This window comes from Amblyomma americanum, chromosome 2, assembly GCF_052857255.1.
Source record: "Amblyomma americanum isolate KBUSLIRL-KWMA chromosome 2, ASM5285725v1, whole genome shotgun sequence".
In the NCBI taxonomy this organism is placed as follows: domain Eukaryota; kingdom Metazoa; phylum Arthropoda; class Arachnida; order Ixodida; family Ixodidae; genus Amblyomma; species Amblyomma americanum.
Window position 1 is genome coordinate 213,286,856 of NC_135498.1, and position 24,151 is coordinate 213,311,006.

The 24,151-nt window shown below is 49.5% G+C and overlaps 1 protein-coding gene across 8 annotated transcripts in view; it reads right to left on the bottom strand.

Annotated features, from left to right (window-relative positions):
• LOC144119452 (uncharacterized) overlaps positions 1-24,151 on the bottom strand; it is an 816,664-nt gene that overhangs the window by 104,568 nt on the left and 687,945 nt on the right. For 4 of the 8 annotated variants that reach the window (XR_013312371.1, XM_077652055.1, XM_077652058.1 and 1 more), the window contains exon 5: positions 16,512-16,565. The exons of 3 other annotated variants lie outside the window; for them this stretch is intronic. Coding sequence is in view for 4 of the 5 variants with exons in the window: in XM_077652055.1 (XP_077508181.1) it covers positions 16,512-16,565 (54 nt within the window). In the remaining variant the exon portion in view is untranslated. Of the gene's footprint in view, positions 1-4,358; positions 5,312-16,511; positions 16,566-24,151 lie in introns of those variants that run through there. One more of the 8 variants, XM_077652059.1, reaches the window with a different exon arrangement.

The following is a 24,151-nucleotide window of genomic DNA, read 5'->3' on the forward strand; positions in this document are numbered from 1 at the left end:
CGAATGGCGAACGCAAATTCGCTCAAATGGTCTGCCCAGTCCTTTTGACACTCGGCAAAGGCCGCCAGCATTGGCTTGAGCGTTCGGTTGATTCGCTCGGTCAAGTTGGACTGGGGATGGTAGGGTGAAGTGGTGTAGTGCTCGATTCGGAGGGAACGGCACGTGTTACTGAACACCCGAGCGGTGAAATAGGACGCATTGTCCGTGATCAGTCTCTCCGGAAAGCCGAACCGACAGAACACTTCCTGGAGTTTATCCAGCACCGCTCGTGCTGACACTTTCCGAAGCGGGTACAACTCGACCCATTTGGAAAAATGGTCAGCTACTACCATCAGTTGAATAAACCCCTGCTTACTCCTGGGGAAAGGCCCCATCGGATCGCAGGTGGCCATCTGCCACGGACGCACACTGTCAATTGGTTTCATCATTCCGGGCGGCTTGCCGCCCCTTGACTTCACCGCTTGGCAGACATGGCAGGAACGGCAATAGCGGAAATGTCACGCTTCATGCCGGGCCACGTCACCGATTGACTCAGTTTTGCAAAAACTTTGGAGCCACTGAGGTGACCGGCCAGTGGTTCGTCATGAGAAAATCGCAACAGTGCGCGCCTCAGACTTTTGGGGATAACCACCTTGAACGGGTCAATGGACTCATCATCGGTGGCTATGTATTTCAGCACGAGCCCGTCATGGCCCAGCAAATATGAATCCCCCGGGGCTCGCCGTGACACATGCTGGCTTTCACCCCGTGCGCCCGCTACAATACAAGTAGCGTCCCGGCGCTCCGTCTCCCTGAGACCGTCGCTCATCTCGCGACACATGGGGTCATTTTGCTGGGCTTTCAGCAGCTCTTTCCGGCTGAAAACGATTCCTGTTACCCCAGAGGGGGGCCTCTCTCGTCCCCCTTCAGGTTTGCAGCCAAAATTTCCGCTCGCGACGGCGTCTCCGAGGCGCTCACGCGGAGCTTTGCCTCTCGCCCGCTTTAAGAAGCGCTGCTTGCCTGGTTAGCGGAATGGGTTAGCCCGTTTGCGGGCTCCCCCTCCTTGCCGCCCGGCGGCTCGTCCGCTTTTTCGCCCGCTCCGCCTGCTGGCGTCAAGGCGCCGCTGGCGAGTGGGGCACGGGATAGCGCGTCAGCTACCACGTTCGTGCTCCCCTTTCGATACTGCACCGAAAAGTCGTAATGCTGTATCAGGAGAGCCCAGCGTGCCAGCCGACCCGCAGGCTCGCGGAGCCGCATCAGCCAACTGAGCGCACTGTGGTCTGTCTGCACCACGAATTGCGTCCCGTCAAGGTAGACGTCGAATTTCCGCAGTGCAAACACGATGGCGAGGCACTCCTTCTCGGTCACGGAATAATTCCTCTCCGAGGGCAGCAAGGAGCGGCTGGCAAAGGCCAGCGGCTGCAGCACGCCATCGAAATCCTGTAGGAGAACTGCTCCTAAACCCAGATCGCTCGCGTCAGTCTGGACTACGAACTGTCTGGTCAGGTCGGGTAGCCTGAGCTGCGCTGTCTCGGCAATGGCACTAGACAGGAGGCGAAAGCATCGCTCTTGCTCGGGCCCCCATCGCCACGCGGCAGTCTTTCCCAAGAGCTTGGTCAAGGGTGCCTGCACGCGGGCACAGGACGGGATGAACGACCGATAGAAATTGGCCATTCCCAGAAAACGGCGGAGGCCGCGTACCTCCTTGGGCACGGGAAACTCGAGTATGGCTCGGAGTTTGTCCGCATCGGGCTCAATGGAGCCCTCGCCCAGCGTGAACCCTAGCAACTGAACTCGGGTCCGTGCTATTTGGGCTTTCGCAGGATTCAAAGTCATCCCAGCAGCCCGTACCCTCGCGAGCACGTCGGCAATGTGGCCTAAGTGCTCATCGAAGGTTCGTGAATAAATCACGATATCGTCCAGGTAGCACATGGCATGAGACCATTTCGCTTCCCCGAGGACGCGGTCCATGAGCCTCTGAAAAGTCGCAGGACCATTGCAGAGACCAAAGGGCATGCGAGTGAACTCAAACAGCCCTCTGTGGCACGTGAACGCGGTCTTAGACCGGTCAGCGCCCGCCATCTGGACCTGTAGGTAACCTTTGGAGGCATCTAGCGTGGAAAAGTACCGCGCACTGCCCAGGTTTCCTACGATTGAGCTGATCGTCGGGAGCGGATAGGCATCCTTTCGAGTCAGCGCATTCAGACGGCGATAATCCACACACAACCGGCGGCTGCCATCTTTCTTAGGCACCAACACAACCGGAGACGCCCAAGCGCTGGACGAGCGACGGATAATGTCCGCCGACAGCATGTCATCCAGCAACCAATCGATCACCTGCCTTTTCGCAAGGCTGAAGGGCCTGGGGTTGCACTTCAAAGGAAGCGCATCTCCGGTGTGGATCTTGTGGCTCACTAGATCAGTACAGCTAGGTTGATCCGTGAAGAGTTCATCGTACTGACGCAAAAGTGCTGTCAAACGAGCCTTCTGAGTGTCATCCAACGTTACCGCAAAGGCGGCCAGCGGATGTGGTGCCTGGTCGTGCCGCGCCGCTCGGTCCCAAAGGGGAGCGTGAACGACGGAACGCTCGACACAAGGGCTTGGCCCTGGTCGCTGAGCGTGGCACTCTCCGAACGCCTTCACTGCACAGGCAGTTATTGACGCCGGTGGGCAGATGAACGGCTTCAGCTGGGAAAATGGTCCGTCGCGATAGCCGCCATTCGCAATGTCCACCACGATCCCGGTTTTCAGGAGAAAGTCCCTTCCGAGAATCACGGGCACACTGAGCCCTGGAAGGTGGATGAAACGCGTGCGTCTCGTCCGCTCTCCCCACCTGACAGTCCGCCTCGCGGCGCCAGCCTAATGCGCTACGCCTTTCGCAAGGTTGAATGTCGTACGGCAGTCGCACAAGCGCACCGAGTGCTTTTGCAAGTGGGACAACACCTCTTCACCGAACAAGGAGGCAGTGGCCCCCGTATCCAGTAACGCCAAAAATTCGCGGCCAGCAATGGTGACCAGAATAAACGGCGCGTGCGCATTAGCAAGGCAGCTTGCTCTGTACGCTGAGGGGATTAGCAAGGATTGGGCCGGTCGTCCCTTTACGACCGACCCGCGCCGCCATTTCCCTGCCTCAAAGGAGGCCTGGTTACGGGGCATTATCTCGCTAAGTGCCCCGTCTCTTGACAGCGGAAACAGCGCACACCGCCGCGAGCTTGGTCGCGGAACAATGGCGCCTCTCCCTGCCTGGTTCCGCCCGTTGCACGGCCAAAGGGCCGGCTGATTCGGGTTTCCCCCTCCGCTGTGCGTTGGGGCGCTTGGCGTCCCTGGGCAGGCGGTCCAGAAATTGGTGCACGCAGGCTGTCCGTCTCCTGTAGGAGTAGGGATCGAGAGCTCGTTCGCTCAACTCCCATACTTCGTTTTGCCCGCTAACGGCTGCAGAGGCAGCGTGTGCGGGTGGTCGCCGGTTGGGTAGGGGCATGGCCCCTCTCCATGCACAGCGTGGCTCGAGGGCCTCGCTTGCCGGCGGTGGCGGACGATAGGCGCGCGCGGCGAGAATGTCGCCTTGAATGCGCTTTGCCTCGGCGGCCAGCTCCTCAAAATCTCGGAACCGGCATCCGCGCAGGTATGCCGAAAAAGTCGGATGTGCCTGCCTGATCGCCCTTTCCACACGTTCCTCGTTCGAGGCTCTGGGCTCGGCGATTGAGAAAAGGTCCTCCATCGCACGTACGTACTCCAGGAGTGACTCTTCCGGAACCTGGGTACGGAGCTCCAACTCTCGCCGCATCCTACGCTCATAGTCAGCGGGCAGGAATTCGCGCAAGAATGCTGCACGGAACTCCTCGAGAGTCGCTGCCCGGTGGCCGGAAAGCCGATGCCACCTAGCTGCGGTGTCAGTCAGTGCTGCGGGGATGATGTGTGCAAGCACAACTTGATCAGTGAGACCCATAGCTCTCTGGTAATGGGTGAGGGACTCAAGGAAATCCCGGGCACTGAGGAGGTCATCATACCCGCGGTATGTTGGCATGGGCAACTTGACCGCGGGGTGAGACACCTTCGGCGCGGCCAAAAGCGTCTCAACCGCCCCTGACAGCGACTGAATCATCTGGGCAGCACCTCTTAGCAGCGACTGCGCCCCGGCCTCAGAGGAGGCTTGGGCGGGCTGCACGAACGCAGGAGGCAAGGCGCCCAGTTCGATGAGCGGCGCGGTTTCCACAGGGAGCCGGGCCAGCGCCTCATCGTTCCCAGAGCAGAATTGACTGCTCGTGGGGCACGGCTGCTGCTGTGCAGGACGGCCGGTTGCGGCAGCGTCGCACGCACCGCTTTCGCACGGGGCGCAAAGCACGCACAGCGGAGGCATGTGATTGACGGGTGCACCGCAGGGTGCTCCCGATACAGCTCCAATGGGAGCTGCGTGATTGATGTTGGGGGTTGTAGCGCCGTATGCCCCAATGGGGGCCGCGGCCAACCACGGTGTTTGGCTATTCGAAGGAACAGCAGCCAACGGATCAAAAGACGCTACGTCTCCTAAGGGAGCCGACACGTAGCTGCCGAGTGCCCCGATGGGGGTGGCAGACATGGTGCGCAAGCGTGATCGGCAAGGCGACCTGCTCGGCAAATGTGCTATCAAAGGCTAAGAGCCAGTGACTTAGCACGTTGGGCGCCAGTTGTGGGTTTCTCAGTAGGCACAGGCCACTACCCACCGCGGGTTCGAGCTTCGCGCGAGCCAAGGGCCCCGATCAGCCGTCACCACACGCACCCTGGGGCACCGCTGCGGCGGCGTTCAACCTTTGCAGAGAGGAGAGCGACTCGCCGCAAGAAACAGGCCTCCAAGTTCACAAAGGAGACGTTTATTGACGCCGTCCTCCAGCGGTACATACACACACTCAACAGTCACCCCGTCCCGGGGCGCGCTCAGAGCAAGGCTCCGGTGCGCGCTTGGGGCAACAAGAGAAATGCGCGCCGCTAGCACGCCGCTGCAGGAGATTGTCCCCGCGGCAGTGCTGTGATCTCTCTCGTGTCGGCCGTTGGGCCGTTTGCGAGAGAGAGTGGGCAGTCAACTCAAGGTGCGCCTGTCAGGGGTCGTTGGACCCCTGGACAGGCTCGAGCCGCGGCGGATCGAGGACCCACGCTGGCGAGCTCGGGTATGAACTGGTCCGAACGGCAGAGGCCGGCCCGGACGAACAGTAACGTACGCACCTTACGCTGTCTCGGAGGGGTCTCTCTCACTGGGCCCCGCTCGGACGGTCGCGCGCCGCGCGACCACCCCAAACGGGTCCCGAATTCCCGCCAAAAGTCACCAGTGGCAAAGGCCCTTGGGAAGCCGGGGGCGGAGCTGCGGCCGAATGAGAGCGATTAGCCGCCAGCCGTCTCTCCGGCGCCCGAGGCGGGAGAAAGGGAAAGAGAGCGACGCGGGATGCCGCGCAGACGCCACGGCGGGAATCTAGCAGGCTTCCCACAAATTCAATGGTTACATCATGAATTATCTAAGAAAAAACCCCCTTATCAACAACAAGAATCAAGGAAGGCTGGCTCACACACTCCGCTTGTCTTTTCCGAATGAAATATGCCTCCATTATTTCCCTGGTTGTTTTTTCTCTATGGCGAAACAAAATCTTTGTTTTGGTGGCCAGGGGCGGCATTTTTTTTTTCTCCTGTTTTCCGTCCTCTCGGCAGTGATCTTTCAGATGGGAACGATACCACATTTTACAAGCTTTGAATGAAAGGACCTGTAATTCAAAAGAGGCTTTTCACTCCTAGGGGAATACTGCCAACAGACATGGTTGGGTTCGAAAGACAATTTTAAATCAAGAAATTGCAAGACTGTTTCCTGAGGGACATCATGCGTGAACCTCAGCCTCGACCCATTCCGTGAAAAAACGTCAAGAACATTTGACCCAAATTTGAGATTCACGGACCTAGCCAGCACATCGTCCACATAACGAAAAATGCGCCTGCAACAACCGGCTAGATAAGTCTCAACTTCCATATCAACCCGGCTTAGATAAATTTTACTGAGAATGGGAGCTACCCTGGCACCTATGCACACACCCGATTTTTGCATATAAAGTCGACCATCCCACTCAACAAACATGTTACTCAGGTAGTAAGATAACAGTTCCAGGAAGGATCATGTTGTGATTCCACACTTGTTTTGGAACACGCATTCTTCTTTGTCCTTTGTAATACATTGCTGAACATACTGGATTAGTTAAAAGTGTGGAATAGAATAAAACAGATCAACCACATCTACGCTAAAACCAATACATAGTGCCGGGCTCTCATATCGGAGGAAATCAGCTACTGCCTCAGAATTAGGTACGAGAAACGGATCCTTTACGCGAAGTGGCGACAAATGTTTGCAAAGATAGGTAGATACAACCAACTGCCAAAAATTGTGCTCAGAGACGATTGCCCGGAAAGGAACGTTAGGCTTGTGCGTCTTAGCACTAAAGAAAATTTCTACCACCGAGTGTCCAACTTTCTTCACTTTCTTTGCTATACCTTCTAACTTAAAACTTCCGAAGTCGCCGTCTTCTGCTAGCTCTGCGCCGGATTCTTAGTGACACTTTTGAAGTTCTTCATAACTACGTCATGGGCCTTTTCAGAAAACTGGTCCTCTGAAAAAAAACCCTCCTTATCCGACGGGACTGTGCGCAAGCGTTATCGTACAGATAGCTGACTAATGAGCGAAACTGCTTAGACTTCCCTTTCGAACTAACGCATCTAGAAACGGCATCAATTCACTCTCTGACTCGCATTTAGGTCGCTCTGCAGCTGGGGCTTTAGAAGACACATCTCGTGCAATTTGGCAACCTTTCGACAGTCATCATGCCCGATTCTCGTGTGTGTATATATGACGTGCTTCTACCTAATAAAAAATCATTTGTAAGATCAGCGCTGGTATGTGTGTCTCGTCTCTTACTTGGTCTGTGTGTGTTTGCGCTGTTGAGCCACCACTATGCATCAACACCAACTAGCCCAATCTGCAGTTTTTTCCCTGCTGATGCCGTGTCTACAAGCTCTCTAGGCGTGGTGCATAATCTGCACAGCAGAGGCTTTACTCTACATTTCCAATGGGTGCCCTCTCACATAGGAGTCAGAGGAAATGAGGTGGCAGACAGTCTCGCCCATAAAGCTATCTCAAGGAATCCATCTAAAAAGTACCTCAAGATGTAAAAGCCTCTACCGGAAAACGGTGCTCGATCATTTCAGTACCCTGTGGAGTGCGCCCCACAAGCCATGTGTGACCAAGGGACTGAGAAGATCCCAGCCGACTCTACTACATCGAATTCGCATGGCCTCTGCTCGCACTCCTGCCTGGATGCATAAGACGGCCATGGCATCGTCTCCGCTATGTTCTTTATGTGGTGTGGGCGGAGATATTGAACATTATATCATGTACTTCCCAGAGTATAACGCGGAAAGGTATGTGATGTTCGCTTCCTTCAAGAAGACAGGAATCCTTCACCGTACAGTTCAGGACATTGTCTATCCGAGTGGAAAGCAGACATGCTGAAGGGAGGCAGCACGCTTTCTTTTAACATTTCTGCAGGACACTGATCTTGTTTCTAAATCGTGACAGCAGGAAAGGACTATGCTCTACTGTGATTGAATGTGTGCGTAGATGGTGTTTTCTGGAGTGGACTATGTTATACTGTGAGTGAATGTGTGTACGGAGTGTGCCACTGCAATGGACTGTGTTTCTACTGTGTCTAAATATGTGCATAGATGGTGACTTCTGGAGTGGACTGTGGTGTGGACTGTGTGGAGTGAATGTGGACATAGATGGTGACTGCAGGAGGGGAATATGTGAGTGTGCGCATAGTGGGGTAGGTCTGACAGGTTTTAGGACATTATTAACGTAAAAGTGACACTACGGTGGAGCAATTTCCGGCAGAGTAAGTAAGGCTAATCCCACCTTTAGCATTCAACACCTCAACTCAACTCAACTAGAACAGATCTACTACGTCGATGGAGAAGGCTGAGGGCCGTATGTTTAAAGTCTCTAACTCTTGGATGACTTCAAATGAGTTTTTCAGTGACGACCCTTTCGTGGTGAAAATCTCAAGGCTTTGGCTGCTATTCATAAGAACTACAAACAGGTGCCGTTCAAACTGGGGAAGCAATAAACCCAAGCTGCTCTGATCCTAGAAGACATGCACCTAGAGGGCACAAAAGCTTGTCCCAGGAAGGAAAAGGAAGCTTTCTCGAAGTTTTTTTCACCGTGAAGACCCACAAGCCTGGTGTTCCGCTGCGCGCCATTGTTTCGGAGAGGGGGACGTGGCAACGTCCTATCAGTCACTACCTTCAAACTCACCTTGAATCCTTGGTGGGCGATGACCCTTTCCTTGTGCGCAGTTCGTGCGGGGTGCTAAAACACCTGGAGACTACACAGAACTACACAGGGTTCTCCATCGACATTGAAGAACTGTTTTATTCCGTTCCCCACCACGGACTTTTAAGGGCTGCCAGGGAAACCATCCAGTCTACCGGTGAAGTCGGTTTTCAAAATGCAGTAGAAGTGAGCGTTGAGAGTTTCATTTCGTTGTTGGAATTCTACCTGAACTCGACCGCTGTTGTGTATGAAGGAAAGATCTTTGTTCAGAAGAACGGCATTTGAATTGGCCCTTCTGTAGCGCCCGTTCTTTGTGACATTTTTCTTTGTAGGAGCCGACACCAGATGCAACCTTGTTGATCCGCACGTTGTTTCTGTACACTGCTATGTTCACAATTTCTTGGTTATTCTTGAAGATATTTCTGAGCATGAGATAGAGGCTGCGGTATCAAGGACTATGTCCGTGTTCTCAGACCATAGCCAAGGTCTCAGTTTCACCAAAGAGGTCCCGACAAATATTGAACTCCAGTTCTTGGATCTTAGGATACGGTTTCTTAATGATGGCTCGTGTTGGATGTATAATCCGCGATCAAATAAATGTCTGCTCCCTTTTGACAGTGTTCATTCGATGCTCGTGAAGCGGGTGATTGTTTCGAACTCCTTGAAAGCGGCTTTGAACAAATCATGCCCCCATATGGTCTCGTCATGTTTCAGCGCTCAAGTTCAGCGGTTAAAAGAAGCGGGATACTCATCTTGTATGGCTACTTCCTTGTGTGAAGACATTCTGCAGAAGTTGAAACAAGGTCCAAAAAATAAATCCGGCATCACCCAACCGTGTGGCGATAATACCGTACATCCACAAGGTTTCGCACAACCTTAAGAAAGTAGGAGGCAGACATAACGTTTAGGTCACATTCTCAGCCCCATGCAAACTTTCTAGGCTTTGCGCCATGAGTTCGCCGTGGAGCCAAAGAAGACAGCCACCGAACGTTTGGCCATGGTGAGGCAAGTGTCAAGTCTTGCTCCTGGCTCGGAGAATGGGAGATGCCTTTCGGAGGGTGTGGACGTTGTATCGCGTTGTAAAGCCCAGTGTCGTAGATTGCCCATCCAGAGAACTGTGTCTTATTTGCGGGATAATTCTTTAGCGCTTCTAACCGGCGACAAGGAAGGAGGCTTTGTGGTGCTGTCGGAGGACACGTATAAAGCAAAAGCAGAGGAAGCGGTGTTCTCGGTGTTCGATAGAAGAAATGAGGTACGTCTGGAGCGTGTAAAGAGTGCGGCAAAAAGATTATGCAGCTCCATGAATTTGGATAAGCTTGTTAAGTTCATAGACAAGGCGGAAAGGCTCGGCTTGGAACTTTTCTTCGCTGCAAAAACTCATAAAGTGGACTGCCCACTGCGGGTAATTATTTCTGAGAATGGGACATAGCAGAAGTCGCTTGCAAGGTTTCGGCAGCAAAACTTAAATGTTCTTACGATTGACGACCCTTTTAAGGAGAAGAACTCTGACGAGGTCATTCGATTTCTTAAGGACAGGCCCAAGGCGAACCTGTCGGCTTTCTCAGTCGACATTAAAGGCCTTTATTATTCTATCCCTCAGGACAACCTGTTGATCAGTGTAAGAACTGCATTGACAGACACGGAGTGATTCCGTTTCAGAACAGTTGTGGTCTGTCCGTAAACAACTTTCTGGAATTGCTTTCAACGTACCTCAAGTCTACATTCGCTGTTTGGGAAGGTAACATCGTCACTCAAAAAAAAAACGGAATATGCATTGGCTCCTGCGTTGCTCCTGTTTTGAGCGACATTTTTCTAGCGGAGCGGGACCGAGAGTTGAAACGCAGAAGTGAAGGTTCCAGTGTTGCGGGCATTTTCAGATATGTTGATAATTTTCTCGTTTTTATCAACTCACAGGATATGTCCAATCAGGCTAGCATGTTCAGTATCTTAGATATGTTTTCCGAATGCCTTCATCCACTAATCCTGATGCATGAAGAGGCTGTGAACGAATTCATCAGATTTCTTGATCTGGGCATTTATTTTTCTGCTGACCATGTGTGTTGGGCTTATGAACCGCGAGGAAACAAAGCTGTCCTTCCTTTTGGTTCAGCCCACTCAAAACTAGTCAAACGGGCAATTGTAAAATCTTGCTTTTGCAGTGCTCTTACGAAATCATGCGAGCATCGACTGGATTATGCGTTTTCTAGCCAGGTGACACGGTTGAGCGGCTCTGGCTACCCGTGTTCACTCTTGTTATCGGTTGCCGAGAACATGCTCAAAGAAAGCAGGGAAGTAGTGCCGGACACCGTTGGGACTGACACAATTGGAAGAAAAATGTGGCGGTACTACCGTACATGCACACCGTCACCCACCAGTTCAAAAAAATAGCGAAAAGAGCAGGTGTGCATGTGGTGTTCTCCGCACCAGAGAAGCTGTCGAAACTGTGCAAGAGGGTAAATTTCACCATTACTGGCAGCGATTCCTGCACTGTTAGGCACAGGCAACCTTTTGTAGAGTGCGCAAAAAACGTAGTGTACTCTATACTTTTGCCCTGCGGCCGAGCCTACGTTGGCCAAACTGGCAGATGTCTAAACGAGAGGCTCATGGAACACAGCAATAGTGTCATCGGGGCATCACGTCATCTAGGCATACACTGCCGTGATTGCCAACAGGGTAAGGAACGTGGTCCTTTTTTTGGGAAAAACAACAGTTCTTCATAAGTAGGTCAGCAAAACTGCCAGGGAGATAGCAGAGGCTGGTGAGATTGCAGAAAAAGGAGATTATTGTGTCAGCACCCCTTCGGTGTTGTTAAGTGATGAAGAACGTCGGGTCTTAGGAATTTCCAACTAGGGTTTCATGGTTTTTGTTCTTGTTTGCGTCCTGACTTTTAGGTTAGCTTTATGTTGTCTTCCTTGTACCTGTGATGATGTGTTTCCTTTGCGGGTTGGCGCTGCTACCAGTCTCACATGACTTTCCTTTTCGTTGCTGCGCATGCCCGCTGTATGCTATATGTAGTCGCTGCGCGCAGCAATAAACGTTGTTGAAGTCGGTGCTCTGTGGTGTCTCCCCTCAAGTCCTTGTTTGTCTTTGCGCTGTGAATGTAAGCAAGAGTGATCTGTTGTACTGTTTGTTGGCTTCGTGGCTTTGCGAATGCGTGATTGCACGGATGTTACGGCGTGTTGGCTTACAAAAAGGCATGTTTTACGCGAAATAAAATTCAGTTGTAAGTTGGCGCTCGTCCTCTCGGTGTTTGTTTGTCTTTTGTCCCCGTATTTCGCACCATTTTCTTTATGAATGATAAACTAGCTAGCCTGAACCAGAGTTCTCCTTTTCTACAAGAATCGTGGATCTCTCAGAACCATCCTTTCACAATAAAAAATTTCTGTGTTTTTAGAGCTGGTCGCCCAAATGGCAGGGGCTTGTTAACATTGATTTCAACGAAACTGTTTCATCGTGCTAAAGTGCCTCATAAATTTGTGCAAACTGATGTGAGGCATTTGCAGTTGAAATCCTTGTACCGCAGTGTGCCCCTGTTACAGTGGCAAATATCTACTTTCCCTCAATTGTCCGTCAGACGGATGTGCTTGATGCTCAACTGCGCGACATTAAAGAAAGTAGATCTGGTTGGGGGCTTCTATTCGCGCCATGTTATATGGGGTTTCAGAACAGACTAAAGCGGGCATTTGCTTTGGTCTTGGATGTCAGCAAATGATGTGTGCTGTTATAGCAGTCGCTCCATAACTTACATGAGGGGCAAATATTCCTTCAGATATTGATTTAACGTTAGCTGCTAATGATATTGGGGTATCTCCGTGGCTTATAATTCACTACTATACGTCAAGTGACGACTACCCAATCACTTTCACCATTGCGTGCATTCCGCTTAGGGCGACTTGTTCCGCGCAAAAATTTGTCAATAATAGACTGTTACAGAAAAGTCTAGGCGGGGCCTTTTCGTCTGTTGCCTCTTCGGATAAATCTGACCGGGATCCTCAAGTATTAGCTTCCGTGTTACACGCCATTAGGCGATGTCTTTACAGTTAAGTCAGCCGTTAAAAATAAGACTCCTTCGATCTGATGGAATGAAGAATGCTAAAAAGCCTATCGTAAGAGGAAAGCCGCATTGAAGAGCCTAGCGCATAACCAGTGCCCAAAGAACGGGATAAATTAAAATTTCTATGCCGCCTCTTTTAGAAGAACGATATCTAAGGCTATGGATGAATACAAAGCAACTCTGAACACATTTTTGTCCTACCTGGTCAACTGGAAGTATCTTTATAGATACATGGAACGTACTGACGTGCTGCCCTCCTCTCATATCTCTCAGTCCAAAGTATATTGCCCCGTCGGGAAGAAAAAGATCCACTGCAGCGCGCAATACCTTTCCTTCAACCCCATTTCATTTCGGTGCAGACTTCAATAGGTCTGTATATCTGATTTAGTGTCTGTAGTTAATTGCCTGCAGTCTGCTGCCCCTGGGGTGTCGACGTAGTAAGAGTTGGCATGCTAAAAATAATATACTTCAAGACTTAGCCCCGGACCTCTTAAAGATTGTGACTTGATCTTTGCAAAAATTCTTTATCCCAAAAAGATACGAAAACAGCGTAAATTATTTTATTACTAAAAGACCAGGGCAAGGGCTTTGATCTTGACAATATTCGGCCGATTGCCCTCACTTAAAATTTGGTTAAGCTTGTAAAACAGGCAGTCTTCAGCCGCCTCTCTGATCATGTTCTTACTCTTCAAAGGTTTAGCGAGGCTGAGATTGGTTTCCGCCGTCGGTGTTCGATTTGGACATAGACTTGCAGAGTCTTTCTCTTGGAGATTTTTGGTTCGTGTCCTGGATTACACACCCATGTTTCTAGCAGAGTTTATGGCTCTTGGGATGGCTGCTTATAAAATTTCCACAAATGTTTCAGAGGTGATATTCATCTCAGATTGTCTCTCTGTTTCGTACGCGCTGGACTCCATACAGTATGCTTTTTTGAGCCGCTCACTAAAGCTTTTTATTTCTTGATGGGTGAGAGAGGTGCGCTTTGTTTGGATTCCAGGTCACTGCGGTATTTTAAAAAATGATGCAGCGGACCTTTTAGCAAAATCAGCTCTCAATGCACCTGTCGCCTGTAGCGTCCCTAATCTTACTCTTTTCGGAATGTCCCGTTTTCAACGCCATCAGTTCATAACCGCCACGTGCCGCGATTCCTTGCTCTTTACCGTTGACTACCAACATCTAATGTACCCATGGAAGGTTCGTGAGTGTAAATCCCGGCAGTGTGAGGTCGCGATGACACTCATGCGGTGCAGGATCCCCCGCTTAAATCTTTACTTATGTAGATGTGGGACCAGTCCCACAAACCTTTGCGTGGCTTGTGGTGAAGTCGAGATATTGGAGCATTTCCTACTCTCTTCCCGGAGGTTTGCACATCAAAGGTGGACGCACCTAGAAATTCCTATTACAAAGTTGGGACTCACTTTGTCGGTCCCGCTTCTCCTCTGCTTCGGTGCAGGCGCCAAGGGTTTTGCATTGCATCAAGTTTGCGAATACCTCCACAATTACATAACAGCTACCGGCATATTCTGCTGCGAATTGTATCCAAAATTTGTGCATTTAAAAGTTCTTTTAACAATTTTGATGTATTCAATTTTCTGATCTTCTCATCCTTATTTTCTTTTCTTTTTTCCTTTTTAATTATCCGATATATCAGCCAAGCCACAATCATTAGCTTGGTACAAGTTTACTTCTTTTGGCTCTCCTCAGTAAACCCTGGCCTATCCCCCGTCGTGGGTATGTGCCATGTCACTAAGACAACAACAGCAACATACGCGCAAGAGATGATTTTGCTAGGCTCATAACCTCCGGATTAGTGCTTTTCATTCTTATAAAATACTACCAGCCTGAGTGCCAGGCTTTAGGCAGGAGTAGGCGTATAAGAGATACACAGCACCAGAAACATTTCACGATAGAACATTCCGCAGAAGAATTACAACTCTTATCCGACTACTATCAATATGCAAAGTACCTATAGGTGGTTCATCCTTGTGGGCTATATTTTTGAAAAGTTGTTGAACTCTCTTATACGACGTTTTCTATCCATCTTAATAAAATGTTCTTGCGCCTATATTATATAGTCAGGCCTCAAGAAAAACATTTTGGTAGATTTCCTGCGCATAATATTAGAGGATTTTTTTTTGCACGTATGTGCGAAAGTTAGAGCAAATTGACTTAATCGACAGTATTAGCAACATCGAAAGCCTGCGACTTATTGAACACCCGTAGGTTCCAAAGTGCACATATTGCTTGAAATTGCGAAAATAACTACTGGTGGCAAAAATATGTCTGCAAAAAAACCGCGGACGATTTGCTACTCCACTCCCTGTTTCGCAAGATATTTTTAATGCTTTGGCTATGTTGCATAAATATTCAGTTAATTGTCGAAGTGAAGGATGCGTAATTCACATGAAACAAAGAGGTCAGAACTAGGTGCAGGCCACTCACAGGAGAGGCTTTGTGCGCAGTTTTGCACATAGCGTGCGAAAGATGAAACGTATTGCAGTTGCGAGACAGCGCACGTCCTGCCTGCCTCTTTCCTGTGATTTCCGTGCCTGTTGCACAATATCTGCTCTAAAAAATAAATTTCGCACGATCGGTTTCTGACATACGCAGCAAATTGAGAACTGGCTGGACCTTATAAGAATTCGCTTCAGTTGTCCTTTAAACACGCCTAATTTTTTCTTCCATTCTCTAACTGATTTCATTCTCAGCATTGGGGTGCGCAAGAAGTATTACAGAAGGGACGACACAGGATGAAAAGAACAAACCTTCAACTAAAATTTTATTTTGACAACGCGGGCTATGTTGGCTGCCAAAGCTACAACAGGAGCGCTCGCATAACCACCGTCCTATGTGATCAAAGCCATTGAAAAGGCTGTCCATACCTCCCGTTGTGACCTGGTTCTTTGATCTTAGAAGAAGAGATGTTCGGTTAGACATGGGTCCACACTTATGTCTGGAGAAATGAGCTTCTATATTGCCCAATGCGGTTACTTGCGAGATGTTATTATGATGTCGCAGCCACTCGTTCACGCACCTTCCGATCTAACCATGTAGGCCGCACCGCATGAGAGTGGTATTCTATCGACAACACCTTCGACGCAGGCCACTAACTTCTTCTGGTGCTTACCACCGCATGGGCATTCTTTGGCCCCTTTTTCTTGGTCGTTGAGTTTTGCACAAAAGATTTTAAGCTTTTTATGTGCTTTAAATACAACCGGCACTTCGTGCCTTTGTGCCACTTGGTTCAGCCTGTGAGAATGAGCACGAACGCAGGGCAGAACCACAGGCATCTTTATCCTTTCTTTCTGGTTTGTGGATTTCTCTTTCACAAACTGTCCTAAGGAGCTGTCCTGGGTAAGTGGAACAGGAAAAGATCATCCAAAGGTAACTCATTCAAAAGCAGTTGAAGGAATCCAGCCACGTCGTGTTGCCACGTGTATCCCACCATTGTCCTGAAGGGGAAATCTATCTTGCGGGTCTCGACCGTGCAGAAGGGCTTGAGCGAGAGCGGCTTGCTGTCTCTTACCTCTCTCACTAATCTGTCTCCGCAGTAACCGCTCTCGCAAGTCTGGCAACCAGCAGCGCGTTGCTTCAGACATAAGGGCAAACCCATGTTTAACTGAGCGTAGTTTTTTTTAACATCAAAGAACCAGGTCACACGGGCACTACTGGAAGCCTTCTCAATGACTTTGATCCCAGAGGACTCTGATTATGTCAACGCCCTTTCGTATCCTTGTCCAAAAGGAAAAAGTGTTTCGATCTGCACGGAACAGCAGCAAAATGTGACGTCAGTCAGATGCTTGCTGAGCTGGTTTTCGCTTCCGTTTTCTTGTTTTTTCCACATCTGCATTGCCTTCTGGCTTTGCGTTTAGATAAGCAATTTATAAAAGCATGCGCTGCGAAAAATAAAGTTTTGTGTAAAGTTTGCGTTTGACGTCCTGTATCGACCTTCCTGAAATATTGCTGGCGCAACCCTATGCTAAGATGAACGAACAACTAGGCCCTTTAAAGCTTTGCTAACGTTGGTTTCTTTCGGTAACTTTATCGTAAATATACAAAAACTACCTATTTCGTTTACAATTGCTAGCTTTTTTGCCGACAAGAGAATGCCACAAAAGTGGCCTCTAAGGAAGGAGTCCTTACCTGCAAAGAGAAAAGGACCAGTGCAGCTGCGAGCAACGCAATGTCGGTCAGCACCTGCACAAATTTCAACCATACAGCCACTACTGAAACCTATAAGAACTGAAAGCTGAAAGTTAAAATAACTGCTGCTAGTAGTAAGCACTGCAGATTGCGGTTTGTTTTCTGTCAGGTTTTACAGTGGTACGTGTTAGTTGCTGCACCCTGTTGTTATTCGTTGCTGTATGCCTGCAGTCACTTACACATATGGCAAGCTACTCTCGGGAGTAAGAAACAGCGAAGCTCCCGAGATGCGGGAGCGCCAACGTGCCGCACTTGGCGTAGCTGCTGCGGCCAATCGTCGCTTCTGATGAGCAGGTGTTTCGTTGCTGTTCGGTCCGTGACTTGAAGATTGCCGTTTTCATACAATTCACGCCGGTGGACCTGGTTTTAATGCGATAGCGTTAAAGGTCTTGTTCAGTGGCGACCGCGCTGTCGCCGGCGTGTCGAGAAATGCGTGTGGTCCACCTTCCGCATAGGTCGCGTGACCTTTTCAGAGTGAAGTTGTAGGCAAGTTGGTCAGACATAACGACTAAAAACCGCAAGAGATAGAGGACGGAGGCTGGCGACAACAGAAGGCAGTACCAGACTTCAGGAGAAGTCCGGTAGGAGAAGTCCGGTGTTGCCGCCTGCCTCCGTCCTGTGTCTGGTGCGGTTTTTAGTCGTTTTTGTCTCACCAACTGCTCTACAACTTTACTCTTACTTACTTTACTCTTACTTTACACTTTGTGTTCCTTGGGCCTGGTGTCCACCGTGCTCATTGTTCTGCAATGATAGCATCTTCGTTGTGAATGCCCATACAATGTTTCGTCCATGTTTGGGGTGCTTGGAACATCTGTCGAATACTAGAAAACGGTTTCAGTGTACCACTTCTAAGTGTGTGCTTTCAACGCTGTGGACTTGGATCATCTGGCTGGAAGCGATGACGTGACTCTCAGCGCAGAACACAGCCGTCGACTGAATTCTTCTGGAATTGCCTACGCCATCAGCTTCCAAAGAAAGGCGGAATAAGTAGGCGTCGTTCCAGTCACTTTCCTCGGCAACACTACAGTTCCAGCACAAGCGGAGGACAGCACCAAGTACAGCCTGGAACCCTCGGTGGACAAGTAAAACCTTCCACTGTCGGTGCACAAGGTGGCGAACGAGGCATCAGCTGAAGAGAGAGTATCCTGCCTTCTGGAAACTATTGACAGTCTGCGGAGGAATTTCGTCAAGAAGTCCGGTACCGCCCTGTGTGGTCGCTTGCCTCCGTCTTGTATCTGTAGCGGTTTTTATTCGTAATGTCACATTTTGCTTGTTTGCTCCACTCTGTTAAGCTCGACAATACCATTTGCTGGGTGAGTGTGTTGCGCTATGGTACTTGCTGCTTTTATGTCTGCTTTCTCATGCCTAGAGTGTGAACCCGTTATGGCGAGCATCTTCGAGAACATTATGTTCCTTCTGTTCTTAACCGGGTAACCAAACAAATATTGTGGTGTCAATCACGCGACCAAGTTTGTAGGATGTAACTCCGGAGTCGTGTACAAGATACCGTTATCATGTGGCAGAGCATATGTCGGCCAGACGGGACGATGCCTAAATGAACGGCTCCGGGAGCATCGCAGGTTATGCGGCTTGGCTCCTGCATCGGGTAACCTGGCGGCGCATTGCTCCAAGTGCAATAACTTTAAGCCATTGCTTGATAGCACCACTGTCATCCTTCGATCCCAAGATAAAATGGGAGCTTTATGAGGCATTTTGCATGATATCTGAGAAGGAAGACACTTGCGTAAGCGATCCTTCGGCAGCGCTGACGAAGCGAGAGATTAACGTTTTAAGGAAGTGAAAAGACTGCATCCTCCACGCATGCCTGTCAGCAGAAGATTAGACAACTCATCTCCATGAAGCTACTTGTTTTTTTGTCACTTGTTTTTCATCTTCACTCCTTTTCAGTGCTCCTCTAGTGCTCGGCTTGACAGGATTTACGTGTCAGCCGACATGTTATCCAGCTTTTTTGGTTACTGGGTGAGGCCCATGTTCTTCAGTGATCACTGCATGGTACAACATGAATTGGTGGGCGAGTTAATCAGACATGGTTCTTGTAAACCAGCGCAACGGCTCGAAGCCGAACAGAAAGAGACAAAACACAGCGCTGAACTAACAACAGAATAATTCAGGGCACCATGCAGTGGTTAAATACACGCTGGAATCGCAGAATAACAGAAAAACAGAGAAAAACTTCGGTGGCGGAGGGAATGCTGAAGAAGTTGAAACTTGACGCTACTGCCAACCAAGTCAGCCGAGGAAAAAACGTATCCGTAATTCCTTACATTCATGTTTTATCGCACAATTTGAAAAGAATAGGAAAAGGAGCTGGAGTAGATGTGTTTTCAGCCCCTGTAAAATTGAGGACCTTATGTGCGCGTGTAAATCGGCCAAACAAAACATGTCGCGATGTTCCTGTGTGCACGAAGAAGCATGAGAAGAAATATGTTCAGTGCCAAGACAACCTGGTATATTCAATTCCTCTTTCTTGTGGTCGGTCGTACGTTGGCCAAACTGGTCGGTGTTTAAATGAAAGAATTAAGGAGCACAACAATAATGTGAAGAATGCCGCCCGCCATATCGAGATTCACTTTCGTGATTGCTCATGCCGCCCAATGTTCAAGAGCAGTAAAATTGTAGCAAAAAGCAAAGACCAGCTCACCAGGGAGATAATTGAGGCATCAGAAATCATGAGGATAGGTACGCAATGCATAAGCACCCCTTCTGCTGCCATCTCGGAAAAATAACACGGATACCTAATGTCAGAGATTACGTGCTTCGGCAAAGCTTTCGCGGAATCACAATGATTAGGCTGTGAAACGTTATTTTTACCTAGTTTTCTCTGTTTTTCCGTTATTCTGCGATATCAGCGTGTATTTAACCACTGCATGGTGCCTTGAATAAAACTATCCTGTTGTTAGTTCAGCGCTGTGTTTTGTCCGTTTCTGTTTGGCTTCGAGCCGCTGGGCTGGTTTACAAGAACCACTGCGTGGTGTCTCTTCAGATAGGGAGGTACAGTCAACGCATACTACATCCTCGATGGGAGCTGTGGAAGCTGAATAGCTGCCTGCTCTCAGATGCAATCTTTAAATGCGCTGTATCTACTTGTTTGAAGAACACGTGGTCACGCGGCGATCTCTCAGTTTTGCAGAAATGGGACTTACTTAAACAAGAAAAAAAAAATGCCACTGAAGCCTAAGCAAGAATCGCGTTTTTGAACAGACATCACCTTCGAGAGCTCGGCTGTACTTTGGTAGAGCTACATGAGTTAGAGAGGAATAGTCCAGGTGCCTACGTAGATCTCACTGCTGTAAAAGCAGAGCTTCCGCAGTTTGAAACCGAAACATACAAAGGGGCCTTGATAAGCTCTAGGACCCGTAGATTTCTGGATGAGCAACCATCTCGTCGGGCCCTGAGTGATGAAAGGCAGACTGCTCTAGCTAAAGAAATATTGGAAATTCAGTATGATGGTTGCACATACAGCGATAGTCCTGGTATTGTTGAGGCTTTCTTTGACTATTATCGGAAGCTGTTCGGTGGTTGTGCGGGCACAAATGTTAGAACAGCTTACGGTCACTTATTCGAAGCCTTGCCCTGACTTGACGATGAGCATCGTGCTGTAGTATAGGGGCCTATCACTTTGGACGAAATTAAATCTGCCATTTCTGACCTGCGGCTCAGAAATCTCCTGGGCCAGATGGCATTACTAGCCAGTTCTATAAAACATTTTCTGCTTGCCTAGCGCCTGCCTTGATGGAGGTTTTCCAGGCTTCTTACGAAGTTGGTTTTTTGCCCTCACTTTCTATTTTGGGCATACTACATTAATTCCAAAAAGCACAGATTCAAATCGGTTGAAAACAGTTGAGGGATATCGTCCAATCTCCCTCTGTAATGTAGATTACAAACTTTTTGTAAAGCTTCTTTGTAATCGTCTGCAGCTAGTTGTCGCTCACTTAATAGGCACGCATCAGGTCAGCGGTATCAGAGGGCACCGCATCCAAACCTATATTCATATTGCACGTTCTGTAGTGGAGACAGTATCAGATGAGATAGGACGCTTAGCTCTAATTCCGATTGACCTTGCCAAGGCCTCTGAAAAAGTGAGTCACGATTTCTTGTTTGCGGTCTTAGAGAGTGCAAATATTGGAGATGTTTTGCTTAGGGGCATAAGATTGTGCTTCAAGGAGTCCTATACAAGGCTAATTGTTAACCAAGAGCTAACCAAGCCTATTCCATTGAAATTATCTGTTCACCAAGGCTGTCCTTTCCCCCTTTGTTGTTTGCCCCATATCTTGGATCCCTTTGCCTCAGTATTATTACCTGCACATCTATCCGTGCTTTCTGCCTGGCGCAGTGTGGAATTAAGATTTTAGCCTATGCAGATGATGTAGCCCTTTTTTGTTCTGACAAAAAGAGTGTGCCTGAGGCTTTGCACTTGACTGAACAGTTTAGCGAGGTATCAGGTGTGGCTCTTCATCTATATAAATCCAATAAGTTTTGGTTGGGTCATTGGGGTACAACGTGTGAGATACACTGGTATCCACTCCTCGTCCCCCGCGCGCTGGCCACCAGGAATGTGGAGAGAAGGCACCCTTGCGACTCTGCTCATTTCCGCCCCAGCACTGACGTGATGTCACGGCAGCGCGCTGCCTTCTGCGGAGAGGGTAGCATGCCTAAGCTTGACGGCAACGATTTGCTGCTAGGGAGGCAATGACCGACGGGATAAAAGGGGGAACGCGCGGCGGGAAGGGGACTCTCGCTGCCGGACCTGACCTAAGTGCCCCAAGAACCCCTTTCGATGCCCGCCGGCCCCCGAACACCAACGCCGGTCGACGTCAATGACTTGGTGACCTGCTGAACATCTATTTTACGGATAGAACATTCTTCCGCAGTGTGCTTTAACTCGCGTTAGGATAATAAACTATTTCCTAACGTGCCCTTCCGTTGCCTATTTCGTCCGGACCTGCCGTGGCTGCGACTCTGCGCCACGTGTTGAAGAAACGTGTTGCGTACTTGAATAACGCCTGCGTGTAGCTTGCACGGAAGCCCGCCTTCCCGGCCGGCTGGACGCAGAGTGACCACATAAACGCCAAATCATTATGGTGGCATAAGCTGGGACTGCGGGCCCCTTCACTACCTAGGGGTTCCTCTTCACCAATTTCGCAACAGTGGCGCCTACTGGGATTCACAGATAGTCTCCATGAGGCGACAAGCCCAGGCTTGGACGGATAAGGAAATGTCAGAGTTTGCGCAGGCTTAAGTCTGCCACATTTTTTTATTCGCAAAACTTGCCTACGTGTTGTAGGTTCTCCACTGTGCGAGGAAGTGCAGGTGATGCACAGAATATTTGATACATCCGTATGGCGTTCCCAATGGGAACCCATGCGTCGCGATAACCTATTTCTTTCTCTAGAGTCTGGTGGAATCGGCCTTGTTCACTTATTCGTGCATCAGCTTGTCTGGCGTTTTTTCTTTTTCAAATTGTCAAACCGCCCTTTTTTAGTAGCTGCGCTTATTAGGCGTCTCAGTGCCCATTTGAATTCCTATTCGCACCGACTGGACACACTCATGAGAGGGCTTTATGGGGATTCCTTAAGGAAGTTGCTGACACCTTAAATTTCCTCACTGTGCGCTTTTCTTTAGACTACCTGTATTGCCTCTCCAGAAGGCAGATGACTCAGGCACTTACAGAGTATGTGCATTTCTTCTGCCGCAAAAACATTCTACTTTAAACTGCACAAATCCACGCTGCCTGTGAAGGCATGGCTTCATGCTAAAGAGATGCTTGCGCATAGACAGTGAATTGTCGCCTGTGCAATACACCAGGGGCAATTGACCATTGTTTTATTCTGCGCATTGATGCTATATTCTTCTGGGACATTTTACAACGAACATTTAAGAAGGACACTGACATCACTCCCTGCAGTATCCGTTTTGCCCGTAGAGAAAAGCAGTGTTGTGCCATATGATCTATTTATGTTGCTAGGACTGTTTAGTCTCTGAAAGAGCCGCATGATGGACCGCCACACCGAATCACCACGGTCGTCTAAATCTTTGTTTCGTGAACAAAGCGCTTTGGTGCGGGGAGTGCATGATGCCCTGCCAGAGCCGCCTAGCCGGCTCCCCTATATGGATGCATGTGTGTGCCTCCCAGACTTTTGATGTTTTAGGTAGGGTAGGGGTAGGGTGGCCTGGTGTTTTGTGGCGTAAGCGTGCTTAGACTTTCATTTTCGGCACTATTTCCAGGCAATAAAGAAAAAAAAGAGCCGTCGTGGCGGAGCGGTAGGGTCTCCGCCTCAATCGCCAAAGGCCTTGGTTCGATTCCGACCCTCGGCACAGATTTGTTTTTATTCAATGAGTGTGCGGGGGTTTCAGTGGCTCCCATAGATGCCGCCACCGAATACGTTGGTTAGCGGTTAAGCGCAGGCTCTGTTCAGACGCGTTTATACTCCGGCGTAACGCGCGCGCGCGCGCTGCACGGCGACATCACGTCGGCCAAAGCGAGACCCTCTATACTCCAACTGCGCTTGACCGCCAACGCGTTCCGCGGCTTCGGTGCACTCTGACCGCACTGGCGGAGACTTGGAGCACGCCTCTATTTCGCGCCGAGTGCGCCAGCCGGCCCGGCCAGACCGGTTCGGCTCCGCGGCGAGGCGCGCTTTGTAACGTCATGTGCCTCCTCGGAGCACCGTGACGGCGAAATCGCAAATTCGCGGCCAGTAAAGCTTTCGCTTTAAAAGATTTGCTGCTGTTTTAGCTCTAGTTAACTCTGGTAGAAAGCGATAAGCTGCATCTCCCTGGCTACGTTCGTGGTCGAGCGACTGGCGGTTTCCATAGATAGCCATGCTGACACACGCACTGTAGTAAGCATTTTTTATTTGTTAAACATCTTGCTTTCTTCGAAACGACATTAAAGGTGCTCACACAAGACAGGATATACTTAATATAGCTTCAGTGATATTTACAACTGTATTATTGCTCGTTGTATGCGGAGATATGGAACCAAATCCAGTTCCAAACGACGCACAAACCCTGCCGAAAATTTCAGAAAGTTAAATTGAAAAAGAAAATAATTTTTTTTGGGGGGGGGGGGAGAAAATGGCGCAATGTGATAGATGCATCATTTCTTTTTCTTAAAACCAACTTAGACTGTTTCTTCGCTTCAGGCGCGGCTCGGGTGTCCCCTGAGATATGTAAGACAGGTGTCATTTCCTTCCCTTAATACCATCTTTATTTCACTTTCCTTCCCTTACGGCGCGATTCGGGTGTCCACCGAGATATGTGAGACACGTGTAATTTCCTTTTCTTAAAACCAATCTTCTTTCCATTTTGCTTCCTTTACGGCCGCGGTTCGGGTGTCCACCAAGATATGTGAGACAGGCGTCATTTCCTTGTTTGACCTCTAGCTACATTCAAGGTCAAACTTGCGGTCAACAATCGCCGCTCTCCACGGCAGGCGTCGCATCGATCACACCTAGCGTTCCGCTGAACACATCAAAGTGCGTCGGCGTTTTATGGAGAAACCACTTTCATGACCTGCGCATGCGATGCCGGCCGACGCTTTCCCGCTTCACCGAAAG